The sequence below is a fragment of the Chiloscyllium plagiosum genome, chromosome 9 (genome assembly GCF_004010195.1).
Source record: "Chiloscyllium plagiosum isolate BGI_BamShark_2017 chromosome 9, ASM401019v2, whole genome shotgun sequence".
Lineage (NCBI taxonomy): Eukaryota > Metazoa > Chordata > Chondrichthyes > Orectolobiformes > Hemiscylliidae > Chiloscyllium > Chiloscyllium plagiosum.
The window spans coordinates 100,363,674-100,377,805 of record NC_057718.1 but is presented as its reverse complement, the minus strand read 5'-3'; the positions used below and the strand labels follow the sequence as shown (position 1 = coordinate 100,377,805).

Below are 14,132 nucleotides of genomic sequence, written 5' to 3'. Positions count from 1 at the left end.
AAAATCCACAGACATTCCCACATCCACTACCTTAGACGCGACTTCAAAGAAATTGACTGAGGTTTGTCAGGCATGACCTTAAAAGGAGGAGGGAGAGGTCGAGAGGTTTAATAGGGGAATTCCACAGTTTATAGCTGAAGGTACAGTGAGATGTTAAGGGGTTAATTTGTTCTGCTAACATGTAAGAAATTGATGTCCCCGGGGGGGTGTGATTTTCTGTCTTGCAGGCAGAATCTCATCATACTCTGTAAATGCTACACTTTAAAGGAATAGCCTAATCTCACACCATTTCTGGAAATAATCTAATCACCTTATATTGTTTTTGGGTGGCATGTGACTATGGGGGAGCGGCGGGGGTTGGGTCTTGCTTGCATCACTGATTGTGATGTAAAACCCTGTATAAAAGGAGGATGGTTCTCTTGTTCAGGGAGCCTCGCTTGACGCACGCTGCAAGCATCGCAAAGTGTGTTAAGCTTGTACTTGTCAAAATAAATCATGGCTGTTCACAGAAGTTGATGTATGGAGGTTGCATCAAGTGTGTAAGAATCTCAAGAAGGGAACCTAACAATGGCAACTGGTGGGGGGAGGGAGGGGGGGGCGGGGGGGGGGGTGATGCACAAGGGATCTGACTTGGGAGAGTGCAGTGATCATACAGTGTGGCAGGGCAGGAGGAGAGTGCCAGCTCTGGTGTGGAGGAGCAAGCCCTAGAATGAGCTTGTAAATTAACAGCATGCCTTACCTGTAAATTCCCTCCACCACAATGAGGATTTTCTTCCAAGGTCTGTGGGTTCGAGGCTGCCCATTGACCACAGCGTCCCGCAGAAGCTTCTCGAGGCTTTGCAGATCTGTGGGAAAAGACAGACGGAAACTGAGAACCTAACTCAGAAGTGACTGCGGTGTGTGTTTCATTTTTTAAAACAAGAAAAGGCAAACTGTAATTCAAACATTTGCGGATCTATTGATTTCTGTCTTGAACATGCTCAAATGATTGTATTTCTACAGCTTTCTGGAGCAGAGAATTCCAAAATTCACCAGTGAAGAAATTCCTTCTCATCTCAGTTTTATTGGCTTGCCCTTTATCCGGAGATTATGACCTTTGGCTCTGGCCTCACCAACAGGGGGAGCTTCCCAGCTACGTTCACCTGCCACACCCTGTAGGAATTTTGTAAGTTTTAAGAAGATCACCTCTCATTTGAGCTTGAGGAAATAAACATAATTTAATCCCATCACCCAAGATTCGCACTCCCTATACAGAAAACATATTTTCCTTGAATGAGATCCAAACTGTACGCAACACTCTAGTCTCAGCAAGACACTAAACAACCGCAGAAAGGGTTTTTGTCCTGTACTTGAATCTTTTTGTGATGAAGAGCAAAAGCATGCCATCTGCCTTCTTAATTGCTCAGTACACCTGCAACCAACTCGTGAGGCAATTCACCCGTGCTGATCAGGTTTCCTAAACTGAACTAGTGCCATTTGCCTGTGTTTGGCCCATATCTCTCTCAACCTTTCCTAGCCATGTTCTTTTTTCAAATATCTTTGAAATGTTGAAATAGTACTCGCCTTTATCACTCTGGCAGCTTGTTCCATATTTGCACCATTCTATGAAAAAGTTGTCCCTCTCAACTTAAATTTTTCCCCTCTCAACTTAAACCTATGCCCTCAGACTGCCCCTCCAGAGAAAAGACCTTGCCTATTCATCCTATCTATGCCCCTCATGATTTTATAAACATCTAAAAGGTTCAACCTTCAACCTCCCACGCTCCAGGGGGAAAAGGTTCCAGTCTCTTCAGCATCTCCTGAAAACCCAAACCTTCTGGTCTCAGTAACATGCTTGTAAATTTTTGTTGCACCCCTTCCAATTTAATATCATCCTTCCTATAGCAGGGCACTAAAATTGTATACAGTACTCCAAATGTTGCCTTATCAGTGTTTTGTACAGCTGTAACATGACATCTAAACTCCTGTACTCAATGCTGTGATCAAAGTCAAGCATGCAAAATGCCCTCTCCACCACCCTATCTGTAATACCCTTCCTGGAAATAGGTATCTGCACCACGAGAACTCTCTGTTCAACAACACTCCCCAGGGCCCTACCATTAACTGTGTAAGTCCTGCTCTGGTTTGTCTTATCAAAGTGCAACACCTTACATTTATCGGAATCAAAGTTGAGCAGGGTGACTCCAGTGCAGATATCATTGTTTGTGATGTCGTGCTGCCTGTTGATATTTGTAACAAGTGAAAGACAGCATTGATGGAAAGGCTGCTGCCGACACATTCGTTTTCCCTACCGGTTGTGATTAGCACATACAAACACATAGCACAGACATAGGCCAAATCCCCCCACCTTCAGACCTACACATCCATTCAATTAGATCATGGCTGATCTCATTACTCCACATTCCTGCTTTATTCCTGCCCCCAAATAAATAATCCAGCCCCCACCTTTACTTATCAAGAAACTATCCACCTCCACCTTCAGAAACATTCAAGCACTCTGCTCCCCAACCTGTTGAGGAAGTGTGATGTGGAAACCGAAGACCCTCTGTAGAACAAAAAACTCTTCTTTACTCATTCTTAAATGGTTGAGTTCATTATCAGCCCCTTGGGACAAATATGACAACAAGGAGGTCTGGTTCAGCTTTAGGCAATTGCCAGGCAGCCGGGGTCTGGTGCTAACAATTACCAGTTAATCTCTCCTTCATGGTGCTGTTTGACAGAGAGTTGGCGTGCAGAACTCTTGGCTATTTGAAGAAGAGAACTGTGATATCTCCAGCAAACAATTCAAATGATAAGGCAGTGCATCTCATCTGAAAGACTGTCGGCGCCAGCAGTGCAGCACTTCCTCGACACTGCACTGGAATGTTTGCTCTATTTTTTACTCAAATTTCTGAAGTGGGTCTCGAATACAAGCTTTGACTGAAAAACAAGTTCAGCATATTAAACCAACATCTCTAATTTTTCCTAAAAACACTTCCAAATATTACAAAGCCCCACCATCTGTACACAACACCTTGCCAAGCAAAGAGAAGGCTTACCTACACAAGATTTGCATTTTGTAAAACAAACAAAGGGAGGATTTATATAATTAATGGTAGGGGCCTGGGTACTGTTGCAGAAACAGAGACACTGAGGGTTCGGGTAAATAATTCTTTGAAATTTGCATCACAGGTGGACAGGGTGGTTAAGATGGCATTTACCATGCTTGCCTTCATTGCTCAGAGTTTTGAGTGTAGGAATTGGAATGATATGTTTAGGTTGTACAGGATGTTGATGATGCTTGTTCTGGAGTAGTGTGCGCAATTCTGGTCGCCCTGTATAGGAAGGATAATATTAAACTGGACAGGGTTCAGAAAGGATTTAGCAGGATATTGTTAGAATGATCAGCTTGAATTATGAAAAAAGGCTGGATAAGCTGGGACTTTTTCTTCTGGAACATAGAAGGTTGAGAGGTGACCTTATAGAGGTTTATAAAATCATGAGGAGATTAGATAAAGTGAATGGCAAAGGTATTGCTATCCCCCCTTGGGTTGGGGGAGTTCAAACTAGGGGTCATATTTTTAAAGTGAGAGGAGAAAGATTTAAAAAGGACATGGGGCCAACTTTTTTTTTAAAATGAGTGGTTAGTGCTTGGAATGAACTGCCAGAGGAAGTGGTGGTAGGTAGGTACAGTTACAACATTTAAAAGTCATTTGGATAAGTAGATGAGTAGGAAAGGTTTGGAGGGATATGTGTCACACGCAGGCAGGTGGCACTAGCTTAGTTTGGGAACATGGTCAGTGTGGACTAGTTGATCAAAGGGTCTTTTTCCATGTTGTATGACTCTAAGATTGTGTAACTTCAATTCTGTAAGTGATAAGAAGTTAAACATTTTTAATGATTCCCGGTCAAGAAAAGGAAATTTAAAACTCTGTTTTGCGTTCGGAGGAATTGTTACACAAGATGAAATTTGAAACTGCTGTTAGTTTCAAAGTTTATTGCAGATGAAATTGAGTAGCGGGATTTTAAGTAGATAGACAGGTAATTGGTTTACTAAAAATCCTGGTAGGTGTCAAATTGTGATAATATAAATTATGATTACTTGTTTAATTTGTAACAGTTAGTATGAAGTAATAACAGCACTGCACCATTATTTGTGATATTTTAATGTACATCTAATCAAATGTATTGTAAACCACAGGTTGCTATAAATACCATTAGATGTAGGATCAGAAGTAAGGCATTCAGCTCAAAGTTTGCTGTGCCATTCAGTGAGAATATGTGGCTGATCTGATAAGCCTCAACTCACTTTTCTGCCTTATCCCCTTTCATTCCCTTATTGATTAAGTATCCATTTCAGCTTTGAACATACTGATGGGCCAGGCTCATCAGCCCTCTGTACAAAAATCAAAGGTACTTAGTTGAACTTGAAATACCATTGCACATAAGGTTATGGGCCAAGTGCTGGAAAATGGCATTAAAAGAAATTAATGTCTGATGACTGATGTAGATATGACAGGGCAAAGGGTCTCTTTCGGTGCTGTAAAAACTCAATGTAAAAGTCACCATGGTTGCAGATGATTCTAGGGCTGCACTCTCATCAACAAGACAACTGGTATAAGCGATTTGAATATGAATATAGGAGGTATGGTTAGTAAGTTTGCAGATGACACCAAAATTGGAAGTGTAATGGACAATGACGGTGGTTATCTCAGAGTACAACAGGACCTTGATCAGATGAGTCAATGGGCCAATGAGTGGCAGATGGAACTTAATTCAGATAAATGTTGAGGTGTTGCATTTTGGTAAAACAAACACGGGCAGAACTTATACAACTAATGGTAGGGCCCGAGGAAGTGTTGCCAAACAGAGACCTAGGGGTGCAGATTTATAGATCCTTGAAAGTGGAATCATACATAGGTGAGGTGGTAAAGGCGGCATTTGGTGTGCTTGCTCTCTTCGGTCAGTGAACTGAGTATAGGAGTTGGGACACCATGGTGCCACTGCACAGGATACTGGTGAGGCCACTCTTAGAATACTGCATTCCAATCTGGTCTCCCTGCAATAGGCAAGATGGTAAACTTGAAAGGATTTAGAAAAGATTTACAACAATGTTGCTGGGATTGGAGTGTTTGACCTATAGAGGGAAGCTGAATAGGCTGGGACCTTTTCCCCTGGAGCATCAGTGACTGAGAGGCGACCTTATAGAGGTTTATAAAATCATGAGGGACATGAATAAGGTGAATAGCCAAGGGCTTTTCTCTGGAGTAGCAGAGTCCAAAACTAGAGGGCATAGGTTTAAGGTGAGAGGGGCAAGACTTAAAAAGGATCTGAGGGGAAACTTTATTGCACATGGAATGAGTTGCCACAATGTGGTGGAGGCGAGTACAATTACAACATTGAAAAGGCACCTGGATGTGGGTACATGAATAGGAAAGATTTAGGAGAATATGGGACAAATGCTGGCAAACGCGAATAGATCAGTTTAGATTATTTTGTCAGTGAACGATTTGGACTGAAGGGTCTGTTTCTGTGCTGTACATCGCTATAACTCTATGGTACTGAGATTAAATTGAGAGTCACCACACCTCACGCAACAAGTGAGGTTGAAAAGGCAGGACCTTTATGGCAATCTCAATAGAAGTTAAATCTGTGCTGTTGATATCTCTCCGCAATGCAAGCCAGCCAACTGAGCTAACCGACCCCCAAAAACACTGACTCAAAGGAATTCCACAGATTGACTACCCTCAAAGATTATGCCCTATGGTCCTAGACTCTCCCACAAGGGGAGACAACTATCTGCCAGTCACACTCTTTAAGAATCTTACATGTGCCATTTTTCTAAACTGCATTAAGTACAGGTCCAAACTACACAATCTCCACACATAAGGAATTCCTTGCATACCCAGAATCAAATGACGAAACCTTCAATAAGAGTATATCTTTCCTTAGAAAAGGGTTTAAAACTGTTCAGTATTCCAGCTGTTTGACTACTCCTATAGTTTTAGCAAGATCTCCCTATTTCAGTATTACATACACTTTGAAATTAAGGCCAGCAATTCATTGGTTTTCCCTAATATCAAATGAACTTGGATGCTAGCTTTTTGTGATTCATGCGTGAGGACTCTCAAATCTCCATGCTGTACTTTCTACAGTCTCTCTCCTTAAATAATTTTAGCCCTTCTATTCATCTTGTCAAAGTGCATAAAGTTTCAACAGGGTAAATATCCACTAAACAAATGACAGCAATTACAAAGGGAACATTTAAAAAAAAACTATTCCTGTCATTCCTCTTGTCAAAAACTACACAGAAATTCTGATCCCATAGATTTATCTTGAAATCAATAAACACGGTGCTGCAAAGACTGACCCTGTAACTTTATTTTGGCTTCGGATGGGGAGACAACAGAACACAGAATTTTGGCAGTGCAGGAGGTGGCTTTTTGGCCCATTGCGCCTATGACAGCTCTTTGAAAATACCGTCCGACTGACAACTTTGGCTACCTCCACAACTGCAGGGGAGAGTACTTAGTACTCACACGGTTGCCGTGCATGCGATGACACTTCCAGTGATGCCATGGGCAACAGCCCCCAGCAAGAAATAAATGGGGAAATTAGACTGACTGAAACACAAAGTGCTGATTGTGCATCACCACAAACTTGCATCTCAACAATCAGGACATCAGTGTGACTGAGCCTAGGGATGCATGCTGCCTTCAAGGTGATTGGGGAGGGGTAGCTTGTCTGTGAGAGTCAGGGCTGGGGCACGGGTACCAACATCCTGCAGTGGCAGGTATTGATGAATCTAATTAGTCTCTACAAACTCCTCACTCTACACCTAGCTACTCTGAAAAAGACTTCCCCCATTTATCCAACATGTACTTGAACGCTCCTGTTGAATCTCATGCCACCAGCTCTTTAGGCAGCACATTCCACGGTACCTATTGCAGTGATGCAACAAACTGCATTTATATAGTGCCTTCAACTAAGCCATTGACAGAAGCATCAGGAAACACAATACCAGGAAACAGTGATAATTAGGTAGGCAGTCAAAAGGTCAGTGAAGGAGGTAGGGCTTTAGGCTGTGTTTTAAAGGAGGAGCTGGAAATGTGTTGCTGGAAAAGCGCAGCAGGTCAGGCAGCATCCAGGGAACAGGAGAATCGACGTTTCGGGCATAAGCCCTTCTTCTCCTGTTCCCTGGATGCTGCCTGACCTGCTGCGCTTTTCCAGCAACACATTTCCAGCTCTGATCTCCAGCATCTGTAGACCTCACTTTCTCCTTTTAAAGGAGGAGGACAAGGAGAGAAGAGCAATGGAAAGCTCCTGGCTTTTTCTTTCCTGTGGCCAGAGTAGAGGCCCATAGCCCAAGGTCAGGCAATCACTAACAACAAGCACAGCAAAAGTTGAGAACAAAGAACTGGGGTGGTCTTCTGCCTTGTAACACAGTAGGCTGTCGCTATGGTGATGAACATTCAGTGGAGTGTCATCTGGATTAGGAGTGCTGCTATGGCACATCAGTCTCTGGTGCTCTGCCTGGGGTCGTAGAGCACTACTGGGTGTGCTCACTCTTCCCACACCAATATTACAAGATGTGGAGAAGCCTGTGTTGGATTGGGGTGGACAAAGTTAAAAATGACAAAACACAAGGCTATAAGAAGAAAGTGAGGACTGCAGAAGCTAGAGATCAGAATCAAGAGTGTGGCGCTGGAAAAGCTTAGGAAGTCAGGCAGCATCTGAGGAACAGGAGACTTGACGTTTTGGGTATAGCCCTTCATCAGGAATGAGGCTTGTGGGCCAAGGGGGCTGAGAGATAAATGGGAGGGAGGTGGGGCTTGGTGGAAGGTAGCTGAGAGTGGGAAAGATGGATGAAGGTGGGGGAGAAGGCGATAGGTCAGAGAGGAGGGTGGAGCGGATAGATGGGAAAGATGATGGACAGGTCAGTGCCGAGTTGGAGGCTTGGAACTGGGATAAGGTAGGGATGGGGAAAGGAGGAAACTGGTGAAATCCACATTAATTCCATGTGGTTGCAGAAGATGAGGCATTCTTTCTCCGGGCGTTAGGGTTGGGGGATGGAGGCGGCCCTAGATCTGCATGTCCTTGACAGAGTGAGAGGGGGAGTTGAAGTGGTGGGGTGTCCCAGAGATGTTCTCTGAAACGATCTGCAAGTTGGCATCCCCTCTCCCCAACCCATATCGGATGCAATGGATTCAGCAGATGAAATTGGTGGAAGTACAGGTAAATTTCTGTCAGATGTGCAAGGATCCTTTGGGCCCTTGGACAGAGTTGAGAGGGGTAGGTGTGGGTGCAGGTTTTGCACTTCTTGCGATGGCAGTTAACATGCTGGGAGTGGGGTGTGGGCTGGTGGGGAGGGCGTGGATCTGACAAGGGAGTCGAGGAGAGAATGGTCTCTCCAAAATGCTGATTGGTGTGGAGATGGAAATACATCAGTATTGGTGGGATCTCCCTCCCCTTCCTGGACTTTTCCATCTCCATCCATCCCCTCCCCTTCCTGGACCTCTCCCTCTCTATCTCCGACCGACTGACATCTACTACAAACCCACCAACTCCCACAGCTACCTGGACTACATTTCCTCCTACCCTGCCTTCTGTAAAAACACCATCCCTTATTCCCAATTCCTCTGCTGCATGTTCCCAGGATGACCAATTTCACCACAGGAAATCCCAGATGGCCTCCTCCTTCAAAGGCTACAAATTCTCCTCCCATGTGGTCGACAGTACCTCCAGCGCACCTCCGACATTAAACCCCACTTCTCCCAACGCAATAAGGACAGAACTCTCCGGTCATCGCCTTCTACCCCACCAACCTCGGAATACATTGCGTTATCCTCTGCCACTTCAGCCACCTACAAACAAACCCCACCACTAGGGATATATTTCCCTCCGCACCCTATCAGCCTTTTGGAGAGACTGTTCCTCTGCAATTCCCTTGTCAGATCCACGCCACATCCCCCCACCAGCCCACACCGAACTCCTGGCACGTTCCCCTGCCATAGCAAGAAGTGCAAAATCTGCGCCCAAACATCCCCCGCTCACCTCTGTCCAAGGCCCCAAAGGATCCTTGCACATCCGACAGAAATTTACCTGTACTTCCACCAATATCATCTACTGTATCCGTTGCATCCGATGTAGTCTCCTCTACATTGTAGAGACAGGACGCCAACTTGCGGATCATTTCAGAGAACATCTCTGGGACACCCGCTCCAACCAACCTCACCGTCCCGTGGCTGCACACTTCAACTCCCCTCCCACTTCACCAAGGATGTGCAGGTTCTAGGCCTCCTCCATTGACAAACCCTAACCACCTGATGCCTAGAGGAAGAACGCCTCCAACCACACGAGATTATTGTAGATTTCACCAGTTTCCTCATCGCCCTTCTCCATCATCTCAGTCCCAAACCTCTAACTCAGCACCGACTGCCCTCTTGATCTGTCCATCTTCTTTCCCACCTATCCGCTCCACTCTCCTCTCTGCCTTATCACCTTCTCCCCCACCTTCGTCTACCTATTGCATTCTCAGCTACCTTCCTCACCCTGCCCCATCCCCCACCACCTCCCATTTATCTCAGCTCCCTTGGCACACAAGCCTCTTTCCTGACGAAGGGCTTATGCCCGAAACATCGATTCTCCTGCTCCTCAGATGCTGCCTGACTTGCTGTGCTTTTCCAGCACCAAACACTCAACACCAGGTTATAGTCCAACAAGTTTATTTGGAAGTACTAACTTTTGAAGAGCTGCTCCCTCACCAAGTAGCTCATGGGGCAGGATCATATATCACATCAGTAGTATGACACTACGATCTTTTGCTATAAATTTTGTGTCATATGATCCTGCCCCATTAGCTACCTGATGAAGGAGCAGTACTGAAAGCTAGTACTGTACTTCCAAATAAACCTAGACTATAGAACATTACAGTGCAGTTCAGGCCCTTCGGCCCTCGATGTTGTGCAGCACTGTGGAACCAATTATTCACTATTCCATTTTCATCCATATATTTATCCAAATGTCCTTAAAGTTGGCGAATCAATTAATTTTTTTTCTATGGAAGAGAAAGCAGAAACCAGTTGCACTATAACCTGGTATTGTGTGATTTTTAAAACAATATTACAAGAGGATACCCTTTAATCAACACTACAAAAAAGTTTGAGATATGATAGGCTTCAAGCTCATGCAGAGGCAGGGTGAGAGTGTGGGGGATGGGAGAGACCAAATGGAAGGGCAGTGGTAAGGTGGAAGGCAGGGGAGATTAAATGACAAGAGGCAGCACTAGGCAAAAGATAGGACAATAATGAAAGGCAGAAAGCAAAATCAACAGCTGCTGTTTAGAAAAAATAGAGGGCAAGTAGCTATGATCTGAAATTGTTGAACTCAAGTGCCTTTTTCATAGCCAACACTGTCACTGCAGCTTCAGGAGCTGTGGCTATGTCACTGGTCACACCCACAGTGAGCTGATGCTCTCTGATCTCAATCACATGTCAACTTCTTTGGAGGCACATTTCTCTGAGTGGTATTACCATCAGCTTTCACTTGAAGCACAGAAAGAAATTGAAGTGATTTTCTCAGAACAGTGGTGAAATGACCTATCAAACTGTCTCCCTCTGCACTATAACAATTCAAAGGGGGGCATGGGATCAGGAAGTAGGACTGATCACAATCCCATCACCCACAGATGGCAAACTTAAAAATCACACAACACGAGGTTCTAGTCCAATGGGTTTATTTGGAAGCACTATCTTTCGGAGCACTGCTCCTTCATCAGGTGGTTGTGGAGAAGACCATAAGACATAGAATTAATAGCAAAAGATTACAGTATCATAAAGCTCAAATGATATATTTGAACAAAGCTGGGTTGTTATTAAGTCTTTCATCTTTTCAGATGGGTTGCAGTTTTCATTAGTGTGTAAATCCCAGAATTTCTTTTAAGTCACCTTCTGGAGATAACTTAAGGCTTTATAACTGATGGCAGTGATCTTAAGGTCAGATTTGACATGCTTTCTACCACAGTGACATTCTTCAGTCACACCTATCAAAATCTCAGACAGCAGTGTTTGCAAATTCAACTTCCTGTAGCTCAATGTGTAGCACACAATCCTTTTGAGTCAGGACAATGTGGTCTTCAAGTCCCACTCCAGAGACTTCAGTTAGATATAAAATTGGTTTACGGAAAGGGGTAGTAGGATAAGGGCAAAACATAGTTTCCTCTCTACGTCCAACAATGTGAGGGTTAGGTGGATTAGCCACAGGAAATGTCAAATTATAGGGTTAAGGAAGGGAGGTGGTTCTGGGTGGGATGCTCTTCAGAGGGTTGGTATTGATTCAATGGGTTGAATGGCATACTTCCACCACTGTTAGGATTCTATGAAAAGTCTGTGACAGAGTCAAAGACAGGAGAGACTGAGGCACAGAAATGTTGCCTTTCCACTTGTCACAAGCCTCCCTTGTCCTCCCGCAACCCCTATCCTTGTTCAAAATATCAACTTGAAATGTTAATTCTGTTTCTCTTTGCACAGAAGTTGCCAGACTTCTGCAGCATTTTTGCTTCTATTTCAAATTTCAAGAATCCAAAGTATTTTTCTTTGCAACTTCTCCCCAGTGTTCTGGGCCAATATTCACCCCTCAATCCACACCACAATGATCTGATCATTAGCTCATCATTGTTTGTGGGAGCTTGCAGTGGACTGATTGGCTGCCATGTTTCTTACATTGGGATAGTGTCTGAAAACTTCAAAGAAACATCATTGGTTGGAGACTAAATTAGCTCGAAGGTACGACACAGTGGTGGTGGAAGGGTTCCTTTTCGCACTGGAGGCCTGTGATTAGAGATTTGCTGTAAAGGCTCAGTGGTTGGTCCACTGCTTTTTGTCACTTAAGTAACTGATTTGGATGTGAATGTAGGAAGCGTAGTTAGTAACTTTGCAGATGACACCAAACTTGGTGGTGTAGTGGGCAGCGAAGAAGGTTACCTCAAAGTACAACCTGACCTTGATCAGATGGACCAATGGGCCGAAGAGTGGCAGATGGAATTTCATGTAGACAAATGTGAGGTGCTACGTTTTGGAAAGGCAAATCAGGTTAGAACTTATACACTTAATGTTAAGGTCCTAGGGTGTGTTACTGAACAAAGAGACCTTGGAAGTGGAGTAAATAGTGTAATGAAGGCAGTGTTTGGTATGCTTGCCTTTATTGGTCAGTGCCTTGTTTATCGGAGTTGGGAGGTTATTCTATGGCTGTACACGACATTGGCTGGCCATTTTTGGAATACTGCATTCAATTCTGTTCTCTCTGCTATAGGGTGTTGTAAAACTTGACAGGGTTCAAAAAAAATTTACAACGATGTTGCCAGGGTTGGAGGGATTGAGTTATAGGCAGAGGCTGAATAGACTAGGGCTATTTGCCCAGGTGTGGAGGATGAGAGGTGACCTTATAGAGGTTTATAAAATGAGGGGCATGGATAAGGTGAAACGCCAAGGTTTTTTCCTCCTGGTCAGGCAGTCCAAAACTAGACAGCATAGATTTAAGGTAAATGGGGAAAGATTTAAAAAGGAACCTAAGGGGCAACTTTTCCGTATGGAGGGTGGTGCGTGTATGGAATGAGCTACCAGGAGAAATGGTGGAGGCTTGTACAATGACAACATTTAAAAGGCATTTGGATGGTAATACTAATGGGAAGGGTTTAGAGGGATATGGGCCAAATAGATATCTGGTCAGCATGGACGAGTTGGACCAAAGGTCTGTTTTTATGGAAGTCATAAAAAATGCTACCTATTGTAGAATTTTAATTTTTCTTAACAACTTATCCTCCAATGTACTTCCTTCACCATTAAGCTTTGCAAATATTTCATGTCGCGGCGCAGAACGGAATGATCTCCAGTTTCATTCCAGGAAACTTCACTTGGCAATTCCAAAAACTGACTTTCATAATTCATCTTAGAAAATGTTTCTTGTTTTATGTGTGAATACCTGCAAAATTACATGCAATATGAGCCCAAAGTCCCATTAAATTTCACTTGACCATCATCTCTTGTTTGCTGACTTACATTGACTCATTGTCCGACACCACTTTGATTTTAAAAACCTCAAGTTTATTTTTGAAATCCATCTGAGACCTCGCCCCGAACTATCTCTGCAATCCTCTTTAGCAATTGTGCTGCGATATCTTGCTCCTCTAATTCCAGCCTCTTGAGCATCCCCTGTCTTAATCGTTCTACCATTGATGGATGCAATGGTAGCTGCTTGGCTACTTTGGAACTCGCCTCTTAAACCTCTATGTTTTCTCCTTTATAGATATTTCTCAAAACCATTGACTCAGTTTTTGGTCACCTCTCCTACTTTCTTCAAACCCTGCAACACTCAATCAGGTTTTGCTTGTTGAGGATGTTTCTCATGTTAAAAAAGGTTGAATATTGTGAATATGGAAGATCATCTCAAAAGCAAAGTATTGCAGATCCTGGAGATCTAAACTAGAAACAGGAAGTACCAGAGAAGGTCAGCAGGTCTGGCTGCCCTGTGGGGAGAGAAACAGATCATCTCTTTGATAATCATCAAAAAAATTGTGAAAACGGGACTCTGAGCTGGTTAACGGCTTATATTTTGCAGCCAGTTTTTCAGGATATTTCTATCCTGTAAGCATCACTTATAAACCAATTAGAATATTATTTTTTTTTCCACATTTTGTGACTAGATTCAACTGAAAGAAAAAATAAATTTTCCATTCACAATCTTGTGCAAATCAAGTCTAGGGAGAAATTAGTTGTTCACATAAATGGATAATTTAAGTCATTCGGGCTTACTTCAGCATTCCTCTTGATGATATGATCATCTCCCATCACTATTATATTTCTTATATTAAAGTCCTGCTTCAGTCTAGACTGGAAAGGTGAGGTGACTTAAGCAGGCTGAAGTGTGTCTCAACTAACATCACCGTAGGAGGTGTCCTCCAGCAGTTGTAAGACAAGATGTATCCCCAACACAGAAGCCCCTGCCAAGACTAGCAGAGCACTCCCTTTCGCTGCCAAATCTGAATATCAGTTCATAGTGTGCCTTTAACTCGCCTCACCCACTTCCATTCAATGTTTTGTGTTGTAACTGCTTAAGCCGCACCATGTCTAGCCAGTCCTGCTACATTCCTTTCCACG

At 43.6% G+C, this 14,132-nt stretch overlaps 1 protein-coding gene across 1 annotated transcript in view; it reads right to left on the bottom strand.

Annotated features, from left to right (window-relative positions):
* The window catches only part of sptlc3 (serine palmitoyltransferase, long chain base subunit 3), a 118,881-nt gene that overhangs the window by 19,130 nt on the left and 85,619 nt on the right, over positions 1-14,132 (bottom strand). Inside the window, exon 7 of the mRNA XM_043696626.1 lies at positions 740-845. Within this exon, the coding sequence (XP_043552561.1) occupies positions 740-845 (106 nt within the window). The remainder of the gene's footprint in view (positions 1-739; positions 846-14,132) is intronic.